Genomic DNA, 20,224 nt, shown 5'->3' with positions numbered 1-20,224 from the left:
GGCATCTCCGAGGGAATTCCTGCCCAGGGCTCCCCTGGAGCAGTAGAGGTGGCACTTGCGATTGTTCTTTGTAGCGAAAAGGTCCACTTCTGGATGGCCCCAAAGACGGAAGATCGGTGTGAGGGCGCGTTTGTCGATCTCCCACTCGTGCTGGTCCATGAATGTGCGACTTAAGGTGTCTGCTGTGACATTGAGTATTCCGGGAAGGTATACTGCAGAGGGGGTGACCCCATGGGATAGGCACCAGGTCCAAAATTTGGTGGCTTCCGAGCATAGAGAAGGGGAGCGAGCGCCACCCTGACGGTTGATGTAATACATGCATGTGGTATTGTCCGTCATAATGGTGATGGTCTTGTGAGCTATGTGCTGAGTGAAATGCTGGCATGCGTATCTGACTGCCCGTAGCTCGAGAATGTTGATGTGGAGTGCTTGCTCTACGAACGACCATTTGCCTTGGGCTGTGATGGTTCCCAGATGAGCCCCCCATCCCATGAGTGATGCGTCTGTTATGAGTGTTAGAGTAGACGCTGGACGTTGAAAGGGGACACCGTGTAGCATGTTTTGAGGGGTTGTCCACCAGAGCATGGAGTTGATAACGTGAGGTGGGATCGCAACATGCTTGCTCATTTGGTCTCTGAAAGGTTTGTATACCGTGGCGAGCCAGGACTGAAGGGGCCTCATGTGGAGTCTGGCGAGATTGACGACGTAAGTCGTAGAGGCCATGTGCCCTAGGATTTTGAGGCAATGGCGGATCGTGACAGTAGGTGCCGCCTGTGTTGCTCGGACAAGGTCGCATATCGTTGCGAACCTGTGATCGGGAAGAGTGGCCCTTGCTGTGATTGTATCGAGGAGGGCGCCTATGAATTCCAGTTTCTGTGTGGGACGCAAAGTGGATTTTGCGTAATTTATGTGGAATCCGAGACTGAGTAGGAGGTCTATTGTGGTGTCTGTCATGGCCTTTGCCTCTTGGAAAGACACAGCTTTTATGAGGCAATCGTCCAGGTATGGAAATATTATGATGCCTTGGCGTCGGAGGAAGGCCATTACGACTGATAGAGTCTTGGAGAATACTCTGGGAGCCGTAGAAAGGCCAAACGGGAGTACTCTGTATTGGTAATGTTGGGTACCCACTATAAATCGTAGAAAGCGTCTGTGAGCAGGATGAATTGTAATATGGAAGTACGCGTCTTGAAGGTCGAGAGCCGAAAGCCAATCGTGTTGGTCGAGAGAGGGAATGATAGTTGAAAGGGTAACCATCTTGAAACGGTGGTATGCGATGTATTTGTTGAGGCGCCTGAGATCTAAAATGGGACGCCAGCCTCCTGTCTTCTTCTGGGTTAAGAAGTACGTCGAGTAGAATCCCCGGCCGCGGAATTGTGTTGGTACGTGTTCTACTGCGCCCAGTTGAATGAGGCGTGAGACTTCCTGTAGGAGTGCGGTTTCGTGAGAGGGGTCCCTGAAAGAGGGAAGGGTAGGAGGGTGGTTGGGCGGGGTAGAGGTAAAGGGGATGACGTAGCCAGACTGAACTAGATTCAAAACCCACTTGTCCGAGGTAATGAGGGACCATTGGTGGAAAAAGGCTCGGAGGGGGTAATGAAATTGTAGGGTAGCTATCGGGAGGGTCGACGGATTGGCCTCCTGGCTCTCGACCAGGCCTTCAAACCTGCTGCTTGCCAGCCGGGGGATGAGGTGTGGCATGTTGCTGTTGACGCTGAGGTCTACGGCGAAGTGGTCTTTGTTTACGGAAATCGTATTTGGGCTGTTGACGGAATGGTTCCCTGGGTCGTTGGTAAGGCTGGTATCTATTCCTTCTAAAGGGAGGAGTGTACATTCCTAGAGTTCTAAGGGTTGTACGGGAGTCCTTCATAGAATGTAGCACCTCATCGGTCTTGGATGCAAATAGATTGGTGCGATCAAAGGGTAAATCCTCGACCTTTTGTTGAAGGTCCCTAGGGACGCCAGAGGGTTGTAACCATGACATTCGGCGTAGGACTATTGCGGAGGCTGTAATTCGAGCCGCAGTGTCTGCCACGTCCATGGCTGACTGTAAAGCTGTGCGTGAAATGGCCAGGCCCTCCTGCATAATGCTACGGAGGGTTGGGCGTTTATGCTCCGGGAGATGTTGAAGAAGGTCCTGGAGCTTCGCGTAATTGGCATTATCATAGTCTGCCAGCATAGCGGTATAATTGGCCGCTCTAAGGAGTAGTGTGGAAGAAGAATAGACCTTTCGGCCCATAATGTCCACCTTTTTGTGATCCCTGTCTTGTGGGGTTGATCTTAAATTAGGCTGTTTACCCTTGTGTCGGACCGAATCTACTACCAGGGAGTTAGGGGGTGGATGGGTGAACAGAAAGTCCATATCCTTGGGAGCGATAAAATATTTGCGGTCTATTCTCTTGTTTGTTGGTGTAATGGACGCTGGCGTTTGCCAAATGTTGTTGGCTGGGTCCATAATAGCCTCATCCATCGGGATGGCGATTCTGGTAGCTGTTGGGGGTTGAAGTGAGCGGAGAAGTCGATATTGTTTGACCTGGACCTCCTGAAGATCTTTTTCTTGAGCTAGTGCTACTCGTTTAAAGAGCTCTTGAAACTTTTTAGTGTCATCTCCCGACGGTGGGGCATCAGTGGTGACCGCTTCGTCTGGGGAGGAAGAGGAGTTATGCATCGGAGATCTGGTCTCGCCGTCAGAAAGTGAATCATGGCCATCTGAAGGAGCAGGAGAGTTTGGCTCTGTAGCGGATGTGGTAGCAGGAGGAGAGGCTGGAGGTGGCCTAGAGACTGTAGATGAGGGTCGGTGATGAGACCTCTTTGGGTGTGGACTCCACGGTTGCCATTGTGTGGCGTATGGCGGTGGTGGATATGGGTATTGGTGTGGATACCATTGGTGCGGGGGGGGAGGGTATGCGTACTGAACCGCAGGCATTTGCCAGGATGGAAGTCTTTGAGAAGGGCTGGAATGTTGTGATGAGAATCTGCTTCTAGGTTCGGTTCCGATGCCACTAGCTGAAGAATGGTGTGATCTGGTAGAATGGATGGAGGAAGCCGGGGATGGCGGTGCCGACGAGGTGTGACTCCGCACCGGGGATCGGTACCGGCTTCGGCTTTGAGAGGGTGCCGAACGGTGCGGTTTCGGCGGTGATGTCGGTGCCGACGTACCTCTCTGCACCGAGGTTTTACTGGATAGGCTTTCGGTGCGGGCTTTCTTCGGTGCAGGGCCCGGTGCCGTTAGGTGTTGTTTCGGTACCGAGCGCTCCATAGACGGTGCCGTCGGAGCCGATGACGGCTTAGGTGCCGAAGCGGCCGGTGCCGTTGCCTTTTGATTCGGCTCAGAATGAGCTCTCTTATGCGGTGCCTGCGTCTTAGACCGCGGCGCACCGGAGGTTCCCGGCATGTCCACAGTGCTCACCGGCGATCCTGAGGACATAGCTGAGGCCGGAGGGAGAGCGGATTTTGGTGTCGCGGAGGAAGAATGGGTAGGAGGCTGATCTTTCTCCATACCCTTAGCTTGCTGAGGCGAGTCGTCTGAGGAGGGACGGAGCGACTTCTCGTATAAGAGAGTCGTGAGTCTGTTGGCTCTGTCACGTCGCGCTCTGGCTGTTAGCTTAGAGCAGTGCTGGCACTTCTGCGTCTGGTGTGCCTCCCCGAGACACTTAATGCACGCAGAGTGTCCGTCGGACGCCGGCATGGCGTCCCGACATGATTCGCAGCGCTTAAAGCCCGGCGAGCCGGGCATGAAGGGCTGGGGAACAAGCGGCGAACCGCAACCGGGGAAAAACTTTTTTTTTTTTTTTTTTTTTTTTTGGTTTAACTGGTTAGGGGGGGTCTAAGAACTTGGATAGTGAGGAAAGAGGGGGGTAAAAACGATAATTTTAACTGTTTTCCTCTGACAGAATTGGCAGAGAGAGAGCTCCGTCTGCTGCCGAGGACGGTAGAGAAGGAACTGAGGAGCCGCGCGCGCGCAGGCGCCCTTCAGTTCGAACAACACTAGAGGGCGCCACGGCGCCTGCGCGCCGCGGCAGAAACAGCTAGAAAAGTCTCCGGTCGCCGGCGCGAGGACGCACCAGCACCCAGAGTGGAGCACCCACGGGGACCACTCGAAGGAGAAACCTCATTTTACGAGAAATAACGCCTTTTTCGAAAGCGCTCTTTTGAAAAAAGGCGCTATGTAATGCAAACTGTGCTTTTTCAAAAGAGAACATTCAGACTGCCTGAATGCTCTCTTTCAAAAAAGCGGCTTGCTTTTTAGAAAGTACTGGTTGTAGTCTAGATGATCTTTTTCAAAAGAGGCTTGCAGTCTAGACGTAGCCATAGTGTCTAATTCAACTCTAGTGAGACAAAGTGAAAGCATTTCACGTGATCTATTTTCTAAAATGATAAAAGACATTGAAAAGCACTGAATATTTCAGTCTGGCAATGGACGAATCTACTGATCGTTCAGACATATCACAGCTCATAAACTGGGTATGTTTTTCAATGGCAAAAAGTATGTCGAAGAAATGCTTACTCTGCTACCTTTAACGGGGTCAAACTAGGGGAGAGGAAGTTTATTCTGTGCTGATGGCATTTTTTGAAGGACCAGGAAATGCATTGATTTGAAGAAGCTTACTTCAGTAACAAATGATGCCGTTCCCTTCATTGTTGAAAAAGAGAGGGGCTAATTTCATTGCTGAAGGAAAATCCAGTTTCCAGATTTCTTTTCATACCATTGCATTCTGCACCAAGAACAGTTATGCAGCAAACTGAAGAGAGGATTTCTCAAGAGCACAATGGATAGTGTCATAAAAATCGTCAACTTCGCTGTTGCAAATGCCTTGCCTTTAAACAGACAATTTCGAGCTTTAGTTCAGGAGTATGAAACACAATATGGTGATTTGGCATTGCTTGCAGAAGTTAGATGGCTGAAGTTTATGGATCTACTGTCGGCTGCACGAGTGTTTTTGGAGGCAAAAGGATTGCGAGGATTTACTGTTGTGTTTAGACGAAGAAACATTCCTGCTAAACGTGGCTTTTCTCGCTGATATGACACGTCACTTAAATGCACTCAATCTTAAACTTCGAGGCAAAAAAAAAAAAAAAAAATTTGCCTTCTCTGATGTCCGATGTTTCTGCATCTGAAACAAAACTGTCTCTTTTTGCAAATCAGCTACCTGAGAAAGACTTAACTCGTTTTCCCATCCTCAACTCACAAATGACACAGCTGAGTGAACATGCATCTTTTTTGCCTTTTTTGTTTTTTTTTAAAAGAGTACATCTCAGACCTGAAAATTGAATTTTCTTCTAATTTTCTAGATGTCAAATCCCTGAAGACACAGTTCTTGAATTTACTGAAAATCCATTTTCAGTTGAGGTACAGGCAGGCTCATCTTCAGCAGTGAGATTTGAGAGGGCCACATTTGAAGAAGAGATGACAGACCTACAAAACAACAGTATTCTAAAAGCTAAGCATAAAGAAGAGGACACTGAAACATTCTGGATGACCTACGTATAGGAAGACATGTACCCTGCATTACTAAAATGTGCCAAAAAAGTGCTAACTTGCTTTGAGTCTACATATGTCTATGAAAGTTCATTTTCCACTATGGGAATCCTCAAGTCCAAACTGCACACCTCTTAGAGTATGTCTATACTACAGTACTAATTCGAACTACTTAATTTGAACTAGGCGTTAATCCTCGTAGAATAAGGTTTACCTAGTTCGAATTAAGCGCTCCACTAGTTCGATTTAAATTCGAACTAGTGGTTTGCATGTGTAGCGCATATGTAAGTTAATTTGAACTAACGGCTATTAGTTCGAATTAACTTTGTAGTGTAGATATACCCTTACTGACAGACATCCGACCATCTCCGTGCTGCTACAACAGAATACAAGCCTGATGTGAAACAGCTGGTGAAAAGTTTTCAGATATCTTCACATTGATTGTACTTACACTCCAGTAAATTCCAGTACTGTATTTGCAGTTTTTGTTTGATTTGTTAAAATTGTGAAGCCAAAACAAAAGAGTAGTCAATATAATGGTCTTTGATTGATATGTGGTTTAGTAGTTAAATTCCTGGATTGTCATTGCTCATTAAAAGTGCTGTCATATGGGTGGAAATTGGGTAAATATTGCATTTTATTAATATCAGCAGAACTGACTTAAATGGGGCCTGCGTGTTGTGCAGTCTTGCCTTAGTCCTTGTATTCATGCCCAGCAGTATGAAAGAAGCTATTTGCGTATATATTTGCATGTATATGCAACCACACTTAAGTTGCAGCCCTTAGCATGTGCTGAGTATCATTGTGTCCCTTGGGGCTTCCAAAGCAGAGTAGTTCCGGTTTAAAGGCTGAGATAGAGGTCGGATTCCCTTGCTGTGGAGAGCTGACAAGCGCAGGGATTTTTACCCCCAGAGGGAGAAACCTGCCAGCCACCTTCTCCACTGCCTCCCAGCCCAGGGCTCAAGAAATGGAAGTGAGGGCTGCCACTGGGTCAGCAAGCATCCTGGCCACAACATGTTGACCAGGTCACTAGGCCAGCAGGAATCCTGACCACAACATACTGCCCAAGTTGACCTCCATAATCTCAGCCAACTCGGGGTCGGCTATCCCTGGGCTGCTTCCCAGTTCCCCCAGTGGGCCTACCGGGTTCAACCTCTGTTTCTCGGGGTACACTGGGGACAATGGTGCTGGCAGAACGTCCATGGGCTCTGGGTCAATCAGCTGTCCCGAAGTCGCAGCCCAATCTCTGGGGCCCTATAGGGGCCCTGTCAATCCCAGCCCATCTGCTGGTTCCTCTTCCAGGTCAGTAGGAGACCAAGATGACTCACTACAATCACAGAATCCCATTTAATCTCTCTCTGCTTGGAACATCTTTCAGTGAGTCGATATTCTTTCAGTGAGTCAATATTTGTCATATATCAATATAAAAGGATGATTTCATAAACTCTAGAAGAACACATGTTCTACAAAAGCTTTGGATCCTAGCTAGTTTAAATAGGAAACAAGTATGTAATCTTAAACCATCTTCGGAAATAATGGCCAACATTTAGTCCACTAGTTTTTGTCCTTTTGACAAGAGAATTTAAAATACAGCACAACTCTCAGCAGCTGGTGTAAATGTCATAAAACTATTCCTAGAAAAAACTCAGAATCCTGACCTTTAATCTTCAGCAAATAAAGACAAAATTGCCTTCCAGAATACTTAGAGGTTGTTGAGTCAACTCATAGTTCTTGTCTTCACCTTTAAAAGAATCTATTCTAGCATCTAGGATTTTCTTCTCAAATGTTGTTTATGTGCTTTTCATCCAAAGGATTCACACATCACTTGTAAAAAGTAATTTTGACATAGATATAATCACTTCTGGGGTTGACAACTGCAGCAGATCCACATCATTTTGAGGAAAAGGAAAATGCTAGGGTGCAGAAATAGGTGTAAAGGTACTGAAACTAGAAATAATATGGAATAAAAAGATCTGGATCACTGAATAGATAAGGACAAATTACTTTGAAGGCAATATAAATTAAGATTGTTTAATTTGAAGTCTGTTTTGGTGAAGGTCCGTGTAATTTGGAAACCAAGTGCTCCAAATCTTATCATATATTCTGGTTGCAGAATGTTAAACGCTCACCAATTTGTTGATGACTCCGTTCTCGGATTCTAAACTATTCATTTCAACCTGACAAGGTTGTCACAAATGTTAAAGTTTTCCCACTTTTCTGCCTTCATGATCATAGGTGACAATAATTTGTGCAAACAATATAATGCAATAAAAATTAGATATACTTTATCACATTTTATTTTGCAAGTTATCCAAACAAATGAGAAAATAGGAGAAAAGGCAGATGTACATAAAACCTAAAAGGAAAGAAAGGGTGTCTTTGAGTATTTCACAATCTTTTTGAATACGAGAAATTATGACTGATTTTCAAGGGAGAGTAGAGAATTTGGTGCTCAACTTCCACTGAATTTAATGTAAGCTAGAGGTTTAATTTCCTTAGGTTCCTATGAAAATCCCAAATTAAAAACTTAATATTAAGGAATTCCTCGCAGTGGAGTTTTACTATGCATGTTGAGTGCTTTGTTAGCTGAAAGTGCGTATTCTATTTTCCCCTCTTGAAAAACATTATATTTGGTGCAGATTCTATACAACCAAAATCTATAAAACAAGTTTAAGTGAAAGAAATCAGATCTTTTGCTTCTTTCTGTGCATTTATAATTTTTTTAAGTGTTTCAGTGCTTATAAGATGTAGGACTAGAGAGGGGAAGAAAGGAGAAGGCTTTAAAAAAGAAAAATATCATTATAAATCCCTGTTGGGGTAGCACCAGTCATAGGTAGAGTTCTTTGAGCTGCGTGAAGGTAAACTGCTTGCAAGCGCATTTTCTCAAATAGGCAACATCCTGGTATCAAGAAATATAAATTGTCCTTTTATTACTCTTCTTCTATAAAGACATCAACTTAGACAATACTGGATAATCTGACAACAGAAGTAGCAAGGTCATAAATACAGGTTTTCCAGGAATAGTAGAAAATGAAGACTAGGAGTAATCAGAAAGAGAAGTTAGGATTCTTGAAAACTACATAGTGTTAAAGAGGAAGACAGAGCCATTTCTCGAGGGTGTTAATGAGTTGCTATAGTTCTAAATCATGTTTTCTTTACAAATGGAGTGATCAAGGATTCTGTTAGGGATCTAAAAAGTTATTTAAAATGTAACCATACAACCACTAAAAATCCTAGTGGTTACACAGCTACACAGTCTGCGGGCTCTGAACTGTAACTGTTTAAACAGTTAACCAATAAGCACCAGCTTATTGTTTTCTATAACGGTTAGATATTGACAGGCCTGCTCCCAGGGAGGCCTTGTTGTGCAGTCTGCAGAATAAATGTATCCTGCAGATCTGGTAACGAAGCTGGAACTGCCAGCCCTGTTCCCAGGGAGCCATTGTGTAACTGTAATGGAAACCAATAGGCTCATGCTTATTGGTTAACTGTTAAAAGAGTTACACTTTTACACCCCTAGATAATAGATTATATCCTCTCTTTATCAGGACTTCATAGCCATGATGTTTTGAGTATGGTAGCAGAACTCTAACTTATGTCTATACCCTTAGATATACATAAATTCAGTGGCAGAGAATCCAGAAGAAAGATTAGAGAACCATTCACCTATTGATCTGCAATACATTTTAAGATGACATTTCAAAGCCATTTGCCTTACGTAGACCTTGTCAAGAATGTGAATAAGAAAAATGCCTGGTTTCTCTTTTAGATTTAATTACACCTTCACTGGCCATTTATGAGTGGTTGAAGAAGAATCTGTAATGACCTCTCACTTGCAAAAAAAAATTCCCTAGCTCTGGATACAGCCAGGATTGTCCATTAGATCTCAGACAAGATGTGAGTCAATATTTTCTTTCAGAGATTTATGTCTCAAAAGTGAGCCGGACTGAGGAAACAGGCTATGTTTTGATTAACTCCTGAAAGTTTTCTCCAAGGATACTTTCAAAAGAGTACCCATCATAAATTCATGAATTATATTACTGCATTCAAGAGCATCTTTCAGGGATTCTTGTATTTCTTTTAACGTTCCTTCTTCTTTTTCCAATATTTACTTCTGCCACTACATTTAGAAGTGGCAGCTGATCTCGGAATGATAAAAGAGCTCAGGTTGAGATTACTGAGTTCATTTAAATTTGTGGTTAGTTTGATTGTAAAATAAAAGTATGGGCTAAGGTTTTTCAAAAGTGATTAGTGACTCTGAATGGCTACCCTGAGATACCGGTAAAGCCTCTGATTTTCTCAAGGGGCCAAACCCCATTTCTCTGAAAATTAAGCCCTACTAGATGTTTTAAGTTGGACATCCAAATTACATCATTAAACCTTGCCCATAATTGCTTTAAAGTGCAATAGTATGGTTAAATAATATTCTTCAATGAAAACTTTAATATACTCAAATAGAATCCCAGTAAACTCAGTCTTTCACAATCAACTGTTGGCCCTTGTAAGGGCCTCAGAGGATGGATCAGTTTGAGAAGAAGCATTTCCATTTTAAAGTCAATTCAAACTAATTTGACTTTATGTTTTCATACTGGCTCACTTGAAAAGTGACATTACCTGTAATATAGCAATGAACTTGACAGTAATACAGTTCTTTTATTTATAATTTCTTTAATTGAGTTTTATGGATTTAGTCCTGATGGCCTGCGTGTTTCCTTTACAAATGCATGGAAACTTTGGGGTTTGGTGAATAGGAATCATGGTTTTGCTCAGAAGTTGGAAAAGACAGTAAAGGAAAGATGGCAAGTTAGGACACGCTGCAACTCAAACATACCATTGTTGTCTCCAAGAATTCCTAGAAATGAAAAAGGGATATTCTACACACACAAAAAGGAAACTAGGAGAGCTGGGTAGAAACATGGTGTTCAGAAACTTAAGCTTTCTGCAGTGTTTTTAAAGGTACACCAGAGTCCTTAGAATTCACAGAAGGAAATGCTACCTTTTACTACTGGATTACTACTCATACTACTGGTAGTAGAAGCAACTAGACCACAATGCTGTATTGCTGTGGACCAGTGGTTCCCAACCTTTTTTATACCACAGACCAACAAACTCATTCAAAAATCATTAGCAAACCATCCCAGAAATATTTGCATATGCATAATAGTAAATTTATTTGCATATCTGCATATTCATTGTGGTTATTTTAGCCCATGGTATTTCAGGTGAATCAAAGGAGGGGGGACATGATGGCTATCAAGAATTTGAAAAACTGATGCACACACACATTTAAAAAAAAATAGTTGCTAATACCTGTTAAAGAGTATTCTCCAGTCCAAATCTTTTGCCTCAATTGCACCAGAATTAAAGAGGCAGTACTAACAGTACTGACACATTCTGCACATTCGTATTTTCCTATGCACTTAATAATTCACGATAATAATGTGTACACCTGCTGGCTGGGAACAGCTAGAAGCCAGGGGGAGGCTCCTGCCGAGCAGGGATGGAGGAGAATGGGGTCACAGGAGCAGCCATCCTTCACCCAGAGCTTGGTCCTGACAGTCAGGGAAGCCGCTCTACACATGGCACTTGACCCTGCTGGCCAGGACAGGCAGTGATCGCCAGAGCTGGAACTGGGATTGCAGTGAGGCTGCCCCAGTAGGATAACCTCACCGTCGTCCCGGGCCCAGCTGTTATACACCAAGCAACCAGCCCCTCCACTCACCCTGTTCCTGCATGCAGAAGTGCCAAGGATGGGAATTCACTAGGAACCCCAACAGGCAGAACGAAATAAAAGCTGGGAGCACAGCCTGGCAACGTGCTGTGGCCCGTCAGATAGGGCCGCTGCTGTGGAGAATTCACCAAAGTAAAGTGGTGATCTAGGGGCTCAATTACAGCCAAGCCACTAATTTATTAGAGCAGAGCAGTGTTTCCCAAAGGGTGTTCCACAGAACCCTGGGGTTCCACAAAGTGAAAAGAATGGTTACTTACCTCATAACTGTGATTCTTCGAGATGTGTTGCTCATGTCCATTCCAATTAGGTGTGTGCGCGCAGTGTGCATGCATCGTCAGACGGTTTTCCCTCAGCAGTACCCTTAGGGCCAGCGGGGAGCCCCCTGGAGTGGCTCTGGTATATCGGCCCATATATACCCCTGCTGGCTCACTCACCCACTCTTTCCTTCTTACCGGAATACTCTAGAGAAAGGGCAGCGGGAGGGGATTCAGAATGGACATGAGCAATACATCTCGAAGAATCACAGTTACCATGTAAGTAACCGTTCTTTCTTCTTTGAGTGATTGCTCATGTGCATTCCAATTAGGTGACTCCAAAGCAGAACCTATGGAGGAGGGCAGGATGTTGACGCTACAGAGGAGCGGAGGACCATCCTGCCCAGGGCAGCGTATCCCCTGGCTTGATGTGTTAGCGCATAGCGATTGGCAAAGGTATGGACAGAGGACCATGTTGCAGCTCTGCAGATGTCCAGGATGGGAACCTATGCAATGAAAGCAGTGGAAGCTGCCACAGCTCTCGTGGAGTGTGCTCTAAGGGGTGGAGCCCGTACCCCCACTAGGGCATAGCACTCATTGATACAGGCGGTTATCCAGGATAAGATCCACTAGGAAGACACAGGTTGACCCCCTCGCCCATTCGGTGATGGCCACAAAGAGTTGCGGTGACTTCCTGAATGGTTTTGTCCTGTCTACGTAAAAAGCTAATGCCGTGTGCACATCTAAAGTGTGTAAAGCCTGTTCTTTCCCAGACGCATGTGGCTTGGGGTAAAAGTCTGGCAGGAAAATATCCTGGGAGGTGAGGAAAGAAGCCACCACCTTGGGCAGAAAAGCAGGGTGAGGATGGAGCCTAATCTTGTCTTTGAAAAACACCGGGTAGAGGGGATCCAAGGTGAGCGCTCTGAGTTCGGATACCTGCCTAGCAGGTGTGAGTGACACCTTATAAGGTAGGTACAGAAGGGAACACGACGCTAAAGGTTCAAACGGGGGTACCATAAGTTTGGAAAGGACCAGGTTTAGGTCCCACTGGTGGACATGTAGATAGAGCCTGTCCAACCCTTTCAGAAACCTGTTGACCATTGGGTTAGCAAACAGAGTTCCTCCCCTCTCCCCCACAGGTGGAAGGCCGAAATGGCCGCCAAGTGAACCTTGATGGAGGAGGAAGAGAGATCCTGGATCCTGAGGTCTAACAGGTAATCCAGGATCAGGAGGATCACAGCTCACCATGGGTGTACTCCCTTCTGCGCAGCCCAGATACCGAACCGTTTCCACTTAGCCAGGTATGTGGTCCTAGTAGAGGGCTTCCTGCTACCCAGTAGGACTTCTTGGACCCGTTGTGATCACTAAAGTTCCTCGGCTGTTAGCCACGGAGCTTCCGCGCTGTCAAATGCAGCGAGTGCAGGTCCGGGTGGCAGAGCCTGCCCAAGTCCTGAGTAATCAGGTCCGGGAGCAGCGGGAGGGTCACGGGTCTCACATGGCAGGTTGAGGAGGGTTGAGAACCAGTGCTGCCTGGGCCAGGCTGGGGCGATTAAAATCAGAGACGCCCTGAACGCCCGCACCATGAGTAAAACCTTGTAGATTAGCGGGAATGGTGGGAAGGCGTATAGTAGGCCCTGCGGCCAGAGGAGAAGGAGAGCATCTCCCAGTGAGCCCTCTCCCATGAGGAAGCAGAAATGGTGGTACTTCCTGTTCTGCCCTGTGGCAAAGAGGTCCAGATGGGGAGACCCCTAGGCACAGAAGATAAATTGGGCTACATCCCACCTCAAAGACCATTCGTGTCCTGCAAAGGACCTGCTCAGTTTGTCTGCCAGGACGTTTTGGGAGCCCAGCAGGCACGAGGCCGTTGGGTGGATATCCGCCCCAATGCAAAATTCCCACAGGTGAATCGCCTCCAAGCACAGGCGAGGAGAACAGGCCATGCCTTGTTTGTTTATATACATCACCACTGTCGTTTTGTCTGATAGGATGAGGACAGACTTGCCCCTTAGGTGGAGAAGAAAAACTGCACAAGCCAGTCGGACTCCCCGGAACTCCCTGATGTTGATATGCAGGGAGTTCTTGTCTGCAGACCACATACCTTGCATGTGAAGGTCTCCTTGGTGGGCTCCCCAGCCGGTGTCTGACGCATCCATGACAAGGCGGGTGGACGGTACCAGCCTGGAAAATGGAACCGCTGCGGAGACCTCTGCCTGGCTGGTCTACCAGTTCAGCGCAAGAAGGACAGGGGCGGGGACCGTTACCACCCTGTCCCATGAATGGACGACCGGGTTCTGGATTTGCGATAGCCACATCTGTAGCGGGCACATGCACAGCTTGGTGTGCTGCACTACATAAGTGCAGGTGTCCATGAGACCCAGGAGGTGCATGCAAGTCCGGGCGGTGGTCACTGGAAAGCTCTGGAGTTCCCTGACTGCCGCCTCTATTGTGAAAAACCAGGAATTTGATAGGTAGGCTTTCGCTGAGGAAGAGTCCAGAGTGGCTCCCACGGACTCTATTATTGGAGTGGGCAGTAGGGCTGACTTATCCAAGTTTAACAAAAAGGCCTAGATTGTCAAAAAGTGCGTGCACTACGATGATGTGGGTTCACACATGCAACTCCAAGTTCCCCCTCAGGAGCCAGTCATCTAGATAGGGGAACACCTGGATATCCCTTTTCCTAAGCGCAGCAGCTACCACCGCCATACATTTGGTGAAGACCCGAGGGGCCGTGGAAATACTAAATGGAAAGGTTGTGAACTGGTAGTGGTCCAGGCCCACAATAAATCTGAGGAATTTGCGGTGGTGGGGGGCGATGGAAATGTGGAAGTAAGCTTCTTTTAAGTTGAGAGCAGCATACCAGTCTCCGGGGACTAGTGAGGGAATTACGGATGCCAATGTTACTATTTTGAATTTTGCTTTGGTGATGAAGGAGTTGAGGCCTCTTAGGTCCAGGATGGGATGCAAGCCCCCTTGGGCCTTCGGGACCAGAAAGTAACGGGACTAGAACCCCCTCCCCCGAAACTCAGGGGGAATGCATTCTACCGCCCCTATCGTAAGGAGATCTTGGACTTCCCCATGGAGCAGAGGCTCGTGAGAGGGGTCCCTGAAAAGGGACGGGCTAGGCAATTGGGATGGGCGAGGGGAGTGGAAAGGGATTACATAACCCCTTTCTACTATCTCGAGCACCCAACAGCCCGAAGTGACAGACCACCAGGCTGGGTAAAGTGGGATAAATGATCCTGGAAGAGAAATGGGGAAACAGGAAGGTTGGCCTCGTAGGTCCCGTCAAAACCCCTGATGTGGACCGGAGGGTTTGTTGGGGGGCCCCTGGTTGTGACCTGGGGTCAGGTGAGGGTGGCACCTATTGCTCCTGACGTACTGCTTCTGCTCCTACGGCAGGAGAAGTCGGTATGTGGACCCTGGGGAGGTGCTCTAGGAACATTCCTAATGGGGAAGGAGCGCCTCTGGGTAGCCGGGGTATGCATGCCCAATGATTTTAGGGTAGCACAGGTGTCTTTCAGGCCATGGGGCCTCTGATCAGTTTGCTCAGAAAAGAGCGAGGGGCCTTCAAAAGAGAGGACTTGGATGGTGTTCTGGTGCTCTAGGGGAACCCCAGAACCCTGTAGCCAGTAAACTGTGGCAGAAGACCACCCCAGAAGCCATTACTCGGGCAGCAGCGTCTGCCACGTCTAGAGCCTACTGGAGGGCTGCCCTGAAAATCGCTCTCCCCTCTTCCATAAGGATGATCTTAAGACGCGACTCTCTTGCGCGTTTCATTCACAGCTTAAACGCCTTGTAGATTTTGCAGGCTTCCCTGAGGTGTGTCTCCCCCAAGCACTTTAAACACGAGCAATGATGGTCACCACGGGGCATAGGCTTGTGGCACTTTTTGCAGGACTTAAAGCCTTGCGAGCCAGGCATGCCCTGCTGCGGGCGCACAGCGCGCCACGGCAGGGAACAGCAACGAAAACAATAAAAGAGTCTTTAACTTAACTGAAGGTACTTAAGCTAACTGAAGAAACAAAGAACAATACTGAAGGTAACTATGCTAGACGAGTTGAGAGTTGTTCCAACAACCGTCACGTTGGTAAGAAGGAACTCAGTGGGTGAGGAGCCAGCAGGAGTATATATGGGCCGATATACGGGCACCACTCCAGGGGGCTCCCCGCTGGCCCTAAGGATACTGCTAAGGGAAAAACTTCGGACGACACAGGCACACTGTGCGCACACAATTAACAGAAATGCACATGAGCAATCACTCAAAGAAGAAATAAAGGTTCAACAAGAAAATTCCATTATAACAACATTTTATGATTTAAAAAAATAATGTAATTTTTGTTTTTAAATATGTGCAATTAAACTAAATGATGATCTCATGACCTTGTTTAGCATTTGTTTATTATTATCCTTATTTATTTGTGGTCTACTTTTTCAGCTCCACATATTAAACTGTTATTAGGGGTTCCGCAAAATTCTTTTGCATTTAAAAGGGTTCTGTGGCCAAATAAAATTGGGAAACACTGGACTAGAGGTATGAACTACACTATTTGCCACTAGAATCAGAAAGACCTTACAAGGCAAGTATGCCAAAACAGCAGATGACCAAAACTCTTTTGATACACACAATTATTTCAGAATATAAGAAAATTGTAAAAGAAAGGGGAACAGGTTTTAATCACTAAACACCAATTTATCTGGAAACCCCAAATAAATTGCCTTGCCATCTTTCCTTTATAGTATTTTCCATCTTCTGAGCAAAATCATGATTCTTCCTCCCCAAACCCCAAAGTTTCCATGCATTTCTAAGGGAATCATGAAAGAGAAACACTAACATGCTGAACTGAAGCGCTGTTGCAAGTTTAAAGCTGCCTCCATACTAAGGCAGTGAACTAGGATCAGAGTCTAGTGCTGTGGCAGTCTAGCTGAAAAGTTATTAGAATTGTAATAATTCATAAATTTACTCCACTACTGTGAAAGAAACAGGCTAATCCAGCAGGGTTACCCAGACAAGTGGATGCCTACACATAACAAGCTCTGATAGTAGGTCCAGTTAGCCACTGTTTACTCCTTAATTTGAAAAGAATTGTATAACTTGTTCTAGTTTTAAAAAGTAATTTCTTTCATGTCTCATTTCAGTTTCCTAGCCCTAGGAATTGTTTTATTATCTGTAAATTTCCATTAAATTTAATTAGTTCACTCTTCTCAAATATTTGAGAGTTTGACTGCAATGCTCTTAAAGTATGGGGCATGTCAACAATTTATTCTAGTACAATAGGATGGAAACCACTTTTACAATTTTACTTTTACTATTTTCCCCTGGTAAAATAAGAAAAAGATTCTGAGATTAAATGTTAGATTTCTCCTTTGAAACACTTACCAGTAACTACCATGCTGCTCATGTTAGAGTTCGGGCTATTGAGTACACTGCCTGAAAGAAGTTCGTCAGATCCTCTCTAAAAAGAAAGAGACAGTAAGAGATTTTTCTTCTATCTTTGCATCTTTAAAGTTGATATTAAAAATATCAGTTTGACAGGGCAAATCCCTTCAGAGAGCTTTAAATGAACATGACAGAACCTGTTAAGATTTTGCAGATTCTCCCCTTTGCAGAAAAGTGACAGTAAATAAAAAAACCTGAAATTTACAAATACCGTATATTTACAAAGCATCTCTGGATTCAAATAATTCTGTACACACAATCATTTCAGCCACAGCTGAAATGCAGCCTCCAAGGACAACACTGTTCGATAGTACACAACTTACGAAATATTTTAGAATAGGAAATTAATATTTATCCACTGAAATGACATGGAGAATTCAGGCAAATACTGAAATTAGAATTTGATCAAAATGCTAGTACTGATGCACCCATTAAACCTTGGTGTTTTGCATTTCTTTATAATCTATAAAGGAAGCTTGAAAACAAACTTTTTATGCTGGAAGATGGATTTCTTTTTGTTTAAACTCTAAAATATGAAGATCATCAAGTCTATTCTGTTAGTATTCTTTTGGAAGACTTGAATGTGGAATACAGCTAACAGAGGAGATGTGGTATTGAATCCTTAAAGTTGAATCCCTAAAATCCTTTTCCCAAAAATGTTGGAAGTTAAACAGGTAATAAAAATAAGTCTGAAGCAGTCAAAATACTTAAAAAATATAATTTCCCTCTCAGTGATCAGGTTCAATTTCCTTCCAAGATAGGAAATATACCCAGACGCCTAATGTAAAACAAATAGGATTTTTCTTGTTTATTTCTTAAAATCTTTCAGGCCTTCACAAATCAAAATGAATTACAAAGGACATAAACTTTCCTTTCTTAGCCTATTAATGATAATATGCAATGTCCAGAAGAGGTAAAGACCTCAGTTTAATGTCTTAATGCAAAAGTATTGCCAACAGCATCAATGCCCTCAGCACTAACCAGGGCAATCGGGTCATGATAAGAAGTGCCATTTATTATCCAATACTACCGTGCATGGAATCTTTTTCCATTCAGTATACTGACCACAAACTCCTTTTTACAAAAATCTTTATAATAATAAAAAACGTTTCAAACTTTGCCATCCTTGATGTTGGCAATATCTATCTCTGTTTGAATCACAATCCCAAGTAGTATGCTTGCAGGATGCATATCATCAAACCCCCTCTGTGATATTGGTGCAGTGGTCTCCAACCTTTTTACACTCAAGATCACTTTTTAAATCTCAGAGCAGGTGAAGATATACTGCCCCATCCCTTCCTTGAAGCCCCGCCCTTTCCTTGAAGCCCCGCCCTCTATTTTCCTCCTGTCTATCACCTGCTATCCCCAGCCCTTACTTACACACTCTGATAAACAGTTTATCTTTAAATTATGCAATACATAAAATTAAAATCATGTGTTTATAGTTATGAAATAAATGGTCTGTTTTTTATTCATGCTATTTAAATCTAAAATGAAGCATTTATAATTATACATTTCGTGGGGACAGAGTTCTGCAGCTGGGGACAAGGGAAAGGGAACAGGTTGCTGGAGGGGGGGGGGGGCAAGAGGACAGGGTTCTGCAGCAGGGGACAGAGTGCCAGTGGGGACAGGGTTTTGCAGCAGGGGACAGAATACCAGTGGGGACAGAGTTTGGGGAGTGGGGACAGAGTTCGGGGAATGGGGTCTTGTAGGCGGGGTGACAGTGTCAGCAGAGTCCCCTGTATCTGCCTCCTCCCAGGATTCTCCACCCCCCTGCAAGGGAAGCCAGCATGTGCCTCCTCTGGGCCCGACTCCCCTCCCGCCCGGCAGCGCAGGGAAACCCCGCGCGTGCCTGCGCCAGGGCCAAGCCCCCCATCCTGCACCGGGGCCAAACACCCACGGGAGCCTGCCCCGGGGCCAAGACCCCTCTCCCGCAGCACGGCCAACACCCGCGGGCGCCTGCCCTGGGGCCAAACCTCCCTCCCCCGGCACGGCCTGGCCAAGCCAGCACCCTCCCTCCCACAGTGTGGCCAACCCCTGAGGGCACTTGCCCCTAGGCCCAACCCCCCTCCTCCATAACACCTGAGACAACACAATAAGCCATGCCAATCACTAAGATTATTCCTTTTTTGGAATTGGGTCTCAATGTTATTTATACAGAGTATTCCTAAATAATGTTAATACTATTTAACATACCACCCTTTTGTTGAGACTAGATTGTGTTCTACACATTGGGATACAAACCAGCAAAATGATTTGACATATTTAATAAAAGAAAACAGCAATTACTCTTGCCACTGTCCGAGGAAATAATTTTTAATTAGATCAAAAGAATGAACTTAAAACTGATAAGACTGAAAGGCAATTCAGAAGAGTTATGGAAGCTTTCCATTGTTCCACTTTATATGACTGTTCTAAAGCACAAAAATGACTGAAACGTAGCATATAGAACTCACTGAAATGTTCTCTTCTCCCCTCCCCTCCCGGCCCGCTAACTGAAGATCTAAATTTCAACCCCAACATTTGCCAAGTAAGTAAATTTGAAAGTGACCATTTAAAACATATCTGCACTTCTGTGCAGGTGACGTGATTATAATAAGGTGTGTTTTTAGGTCACTAAAATTGGTTTCTGAATATAATTTGACAAAACAACAGCTACGTTGGTAAAATACTAACTCACAAGCAGATAAAAAAAATAGCAGAGACCTAACTACTTTGTAGACTGGGCACTTAGTTGTGATCTTGGATTTCCCTTAAAGAATGCAAGCTTTTCCCTTATTTTCCAAAATGGGGTATTTAATAGTTGATGATTATGCTCAGATCATTCTGAGTATGCACAGATCGCCCGAACCCGGCTCTTCCGGGTTGCAATCTACTCGCCACGGGCGAGCAGACTGCATTATTTGTCGAGCCCTTATGTAATGAAATACAAAACAGTTCATCCAATTAAACTCCTACAAATTTTCTTTTTCAGAACCATAACAAACAAAAAGGCAGGAAATTCTCTTCTTTTTTGTTGGAGAAAGTCCATCCAACAACCCTACTGAGATGGGTTTAATCTGATAAACCTAAGTACTTCACAACTAGAGAGATCCCACAAGGATCCAAGGCAGTTCTTCAAGTTCATGATGAGCTCCAGCAAATACTTCTAAATTAACACTGCAATTATTTGCCAGATCCTTTAATATATTTTTTTAGTGTTATATATTATCCTTATAGAATCGCAGAATACTAGCACTGGAAAGGACCTCAAAAGATTATCAAGTCACGGCGAAACCACGCACTGTCTAGATCATCCCACACAGATGTCTATTCTAACTGCTCTT

At 44.9% G+C, this 20,224-nt stretch overlaps 1 protein-coding gene across 5 annotated transcripts in view; it reads right to left on the bottom strand.

Annotated features, from left to right (window-relative positions):
* The window catches only part of PTBP2 (polypyrimidine tract binding protein 2), a 121,748-nt gene that overhangs the window by 66,937 nt on the left and 34,587 nt on the right, over positions 1-20,224 (bottom strand). For 4 of the 5 annotated variants that reach the window (XM_006114126.3, XM_006114127.3, XM_006114128.3 and 1 more), the window contains exon 3: positions 16,839-16,914. The exons of the other annotated variant lie outside the window; for it this stretch is intronic. In XM_006114126.3, the coding sequence (XP_006114188.3) occupies positions 16,839-16,914 (76 nt within the window). The remainder of the gene's footprint in view (positions 1-16,838; positions 16,915-20,224) is intronic. 5 annotated transcript variants of the gene reach the window in all.

The sequence above is a fragment of the Pelodiscus sinensis genome, chromosome 9, assembly GCF_052426305.1.
Source record: "Pelodiscus sinensis isolate ZL-2025 chromosome 9, ASM5242630v1, whole genome shotgun sequence".
Classification (NCBI taxonomy): Eukaryota; Metazoa; Chordata; order Testudines; family Trionychidae; genus Pelodiscus; species Pelodiscus sinensis.
The sequence above is the reverse complement of the archived record's forward strand: the minus strand, read 5'-3'. Positions and strand labels throughout refer to the sequence as shown.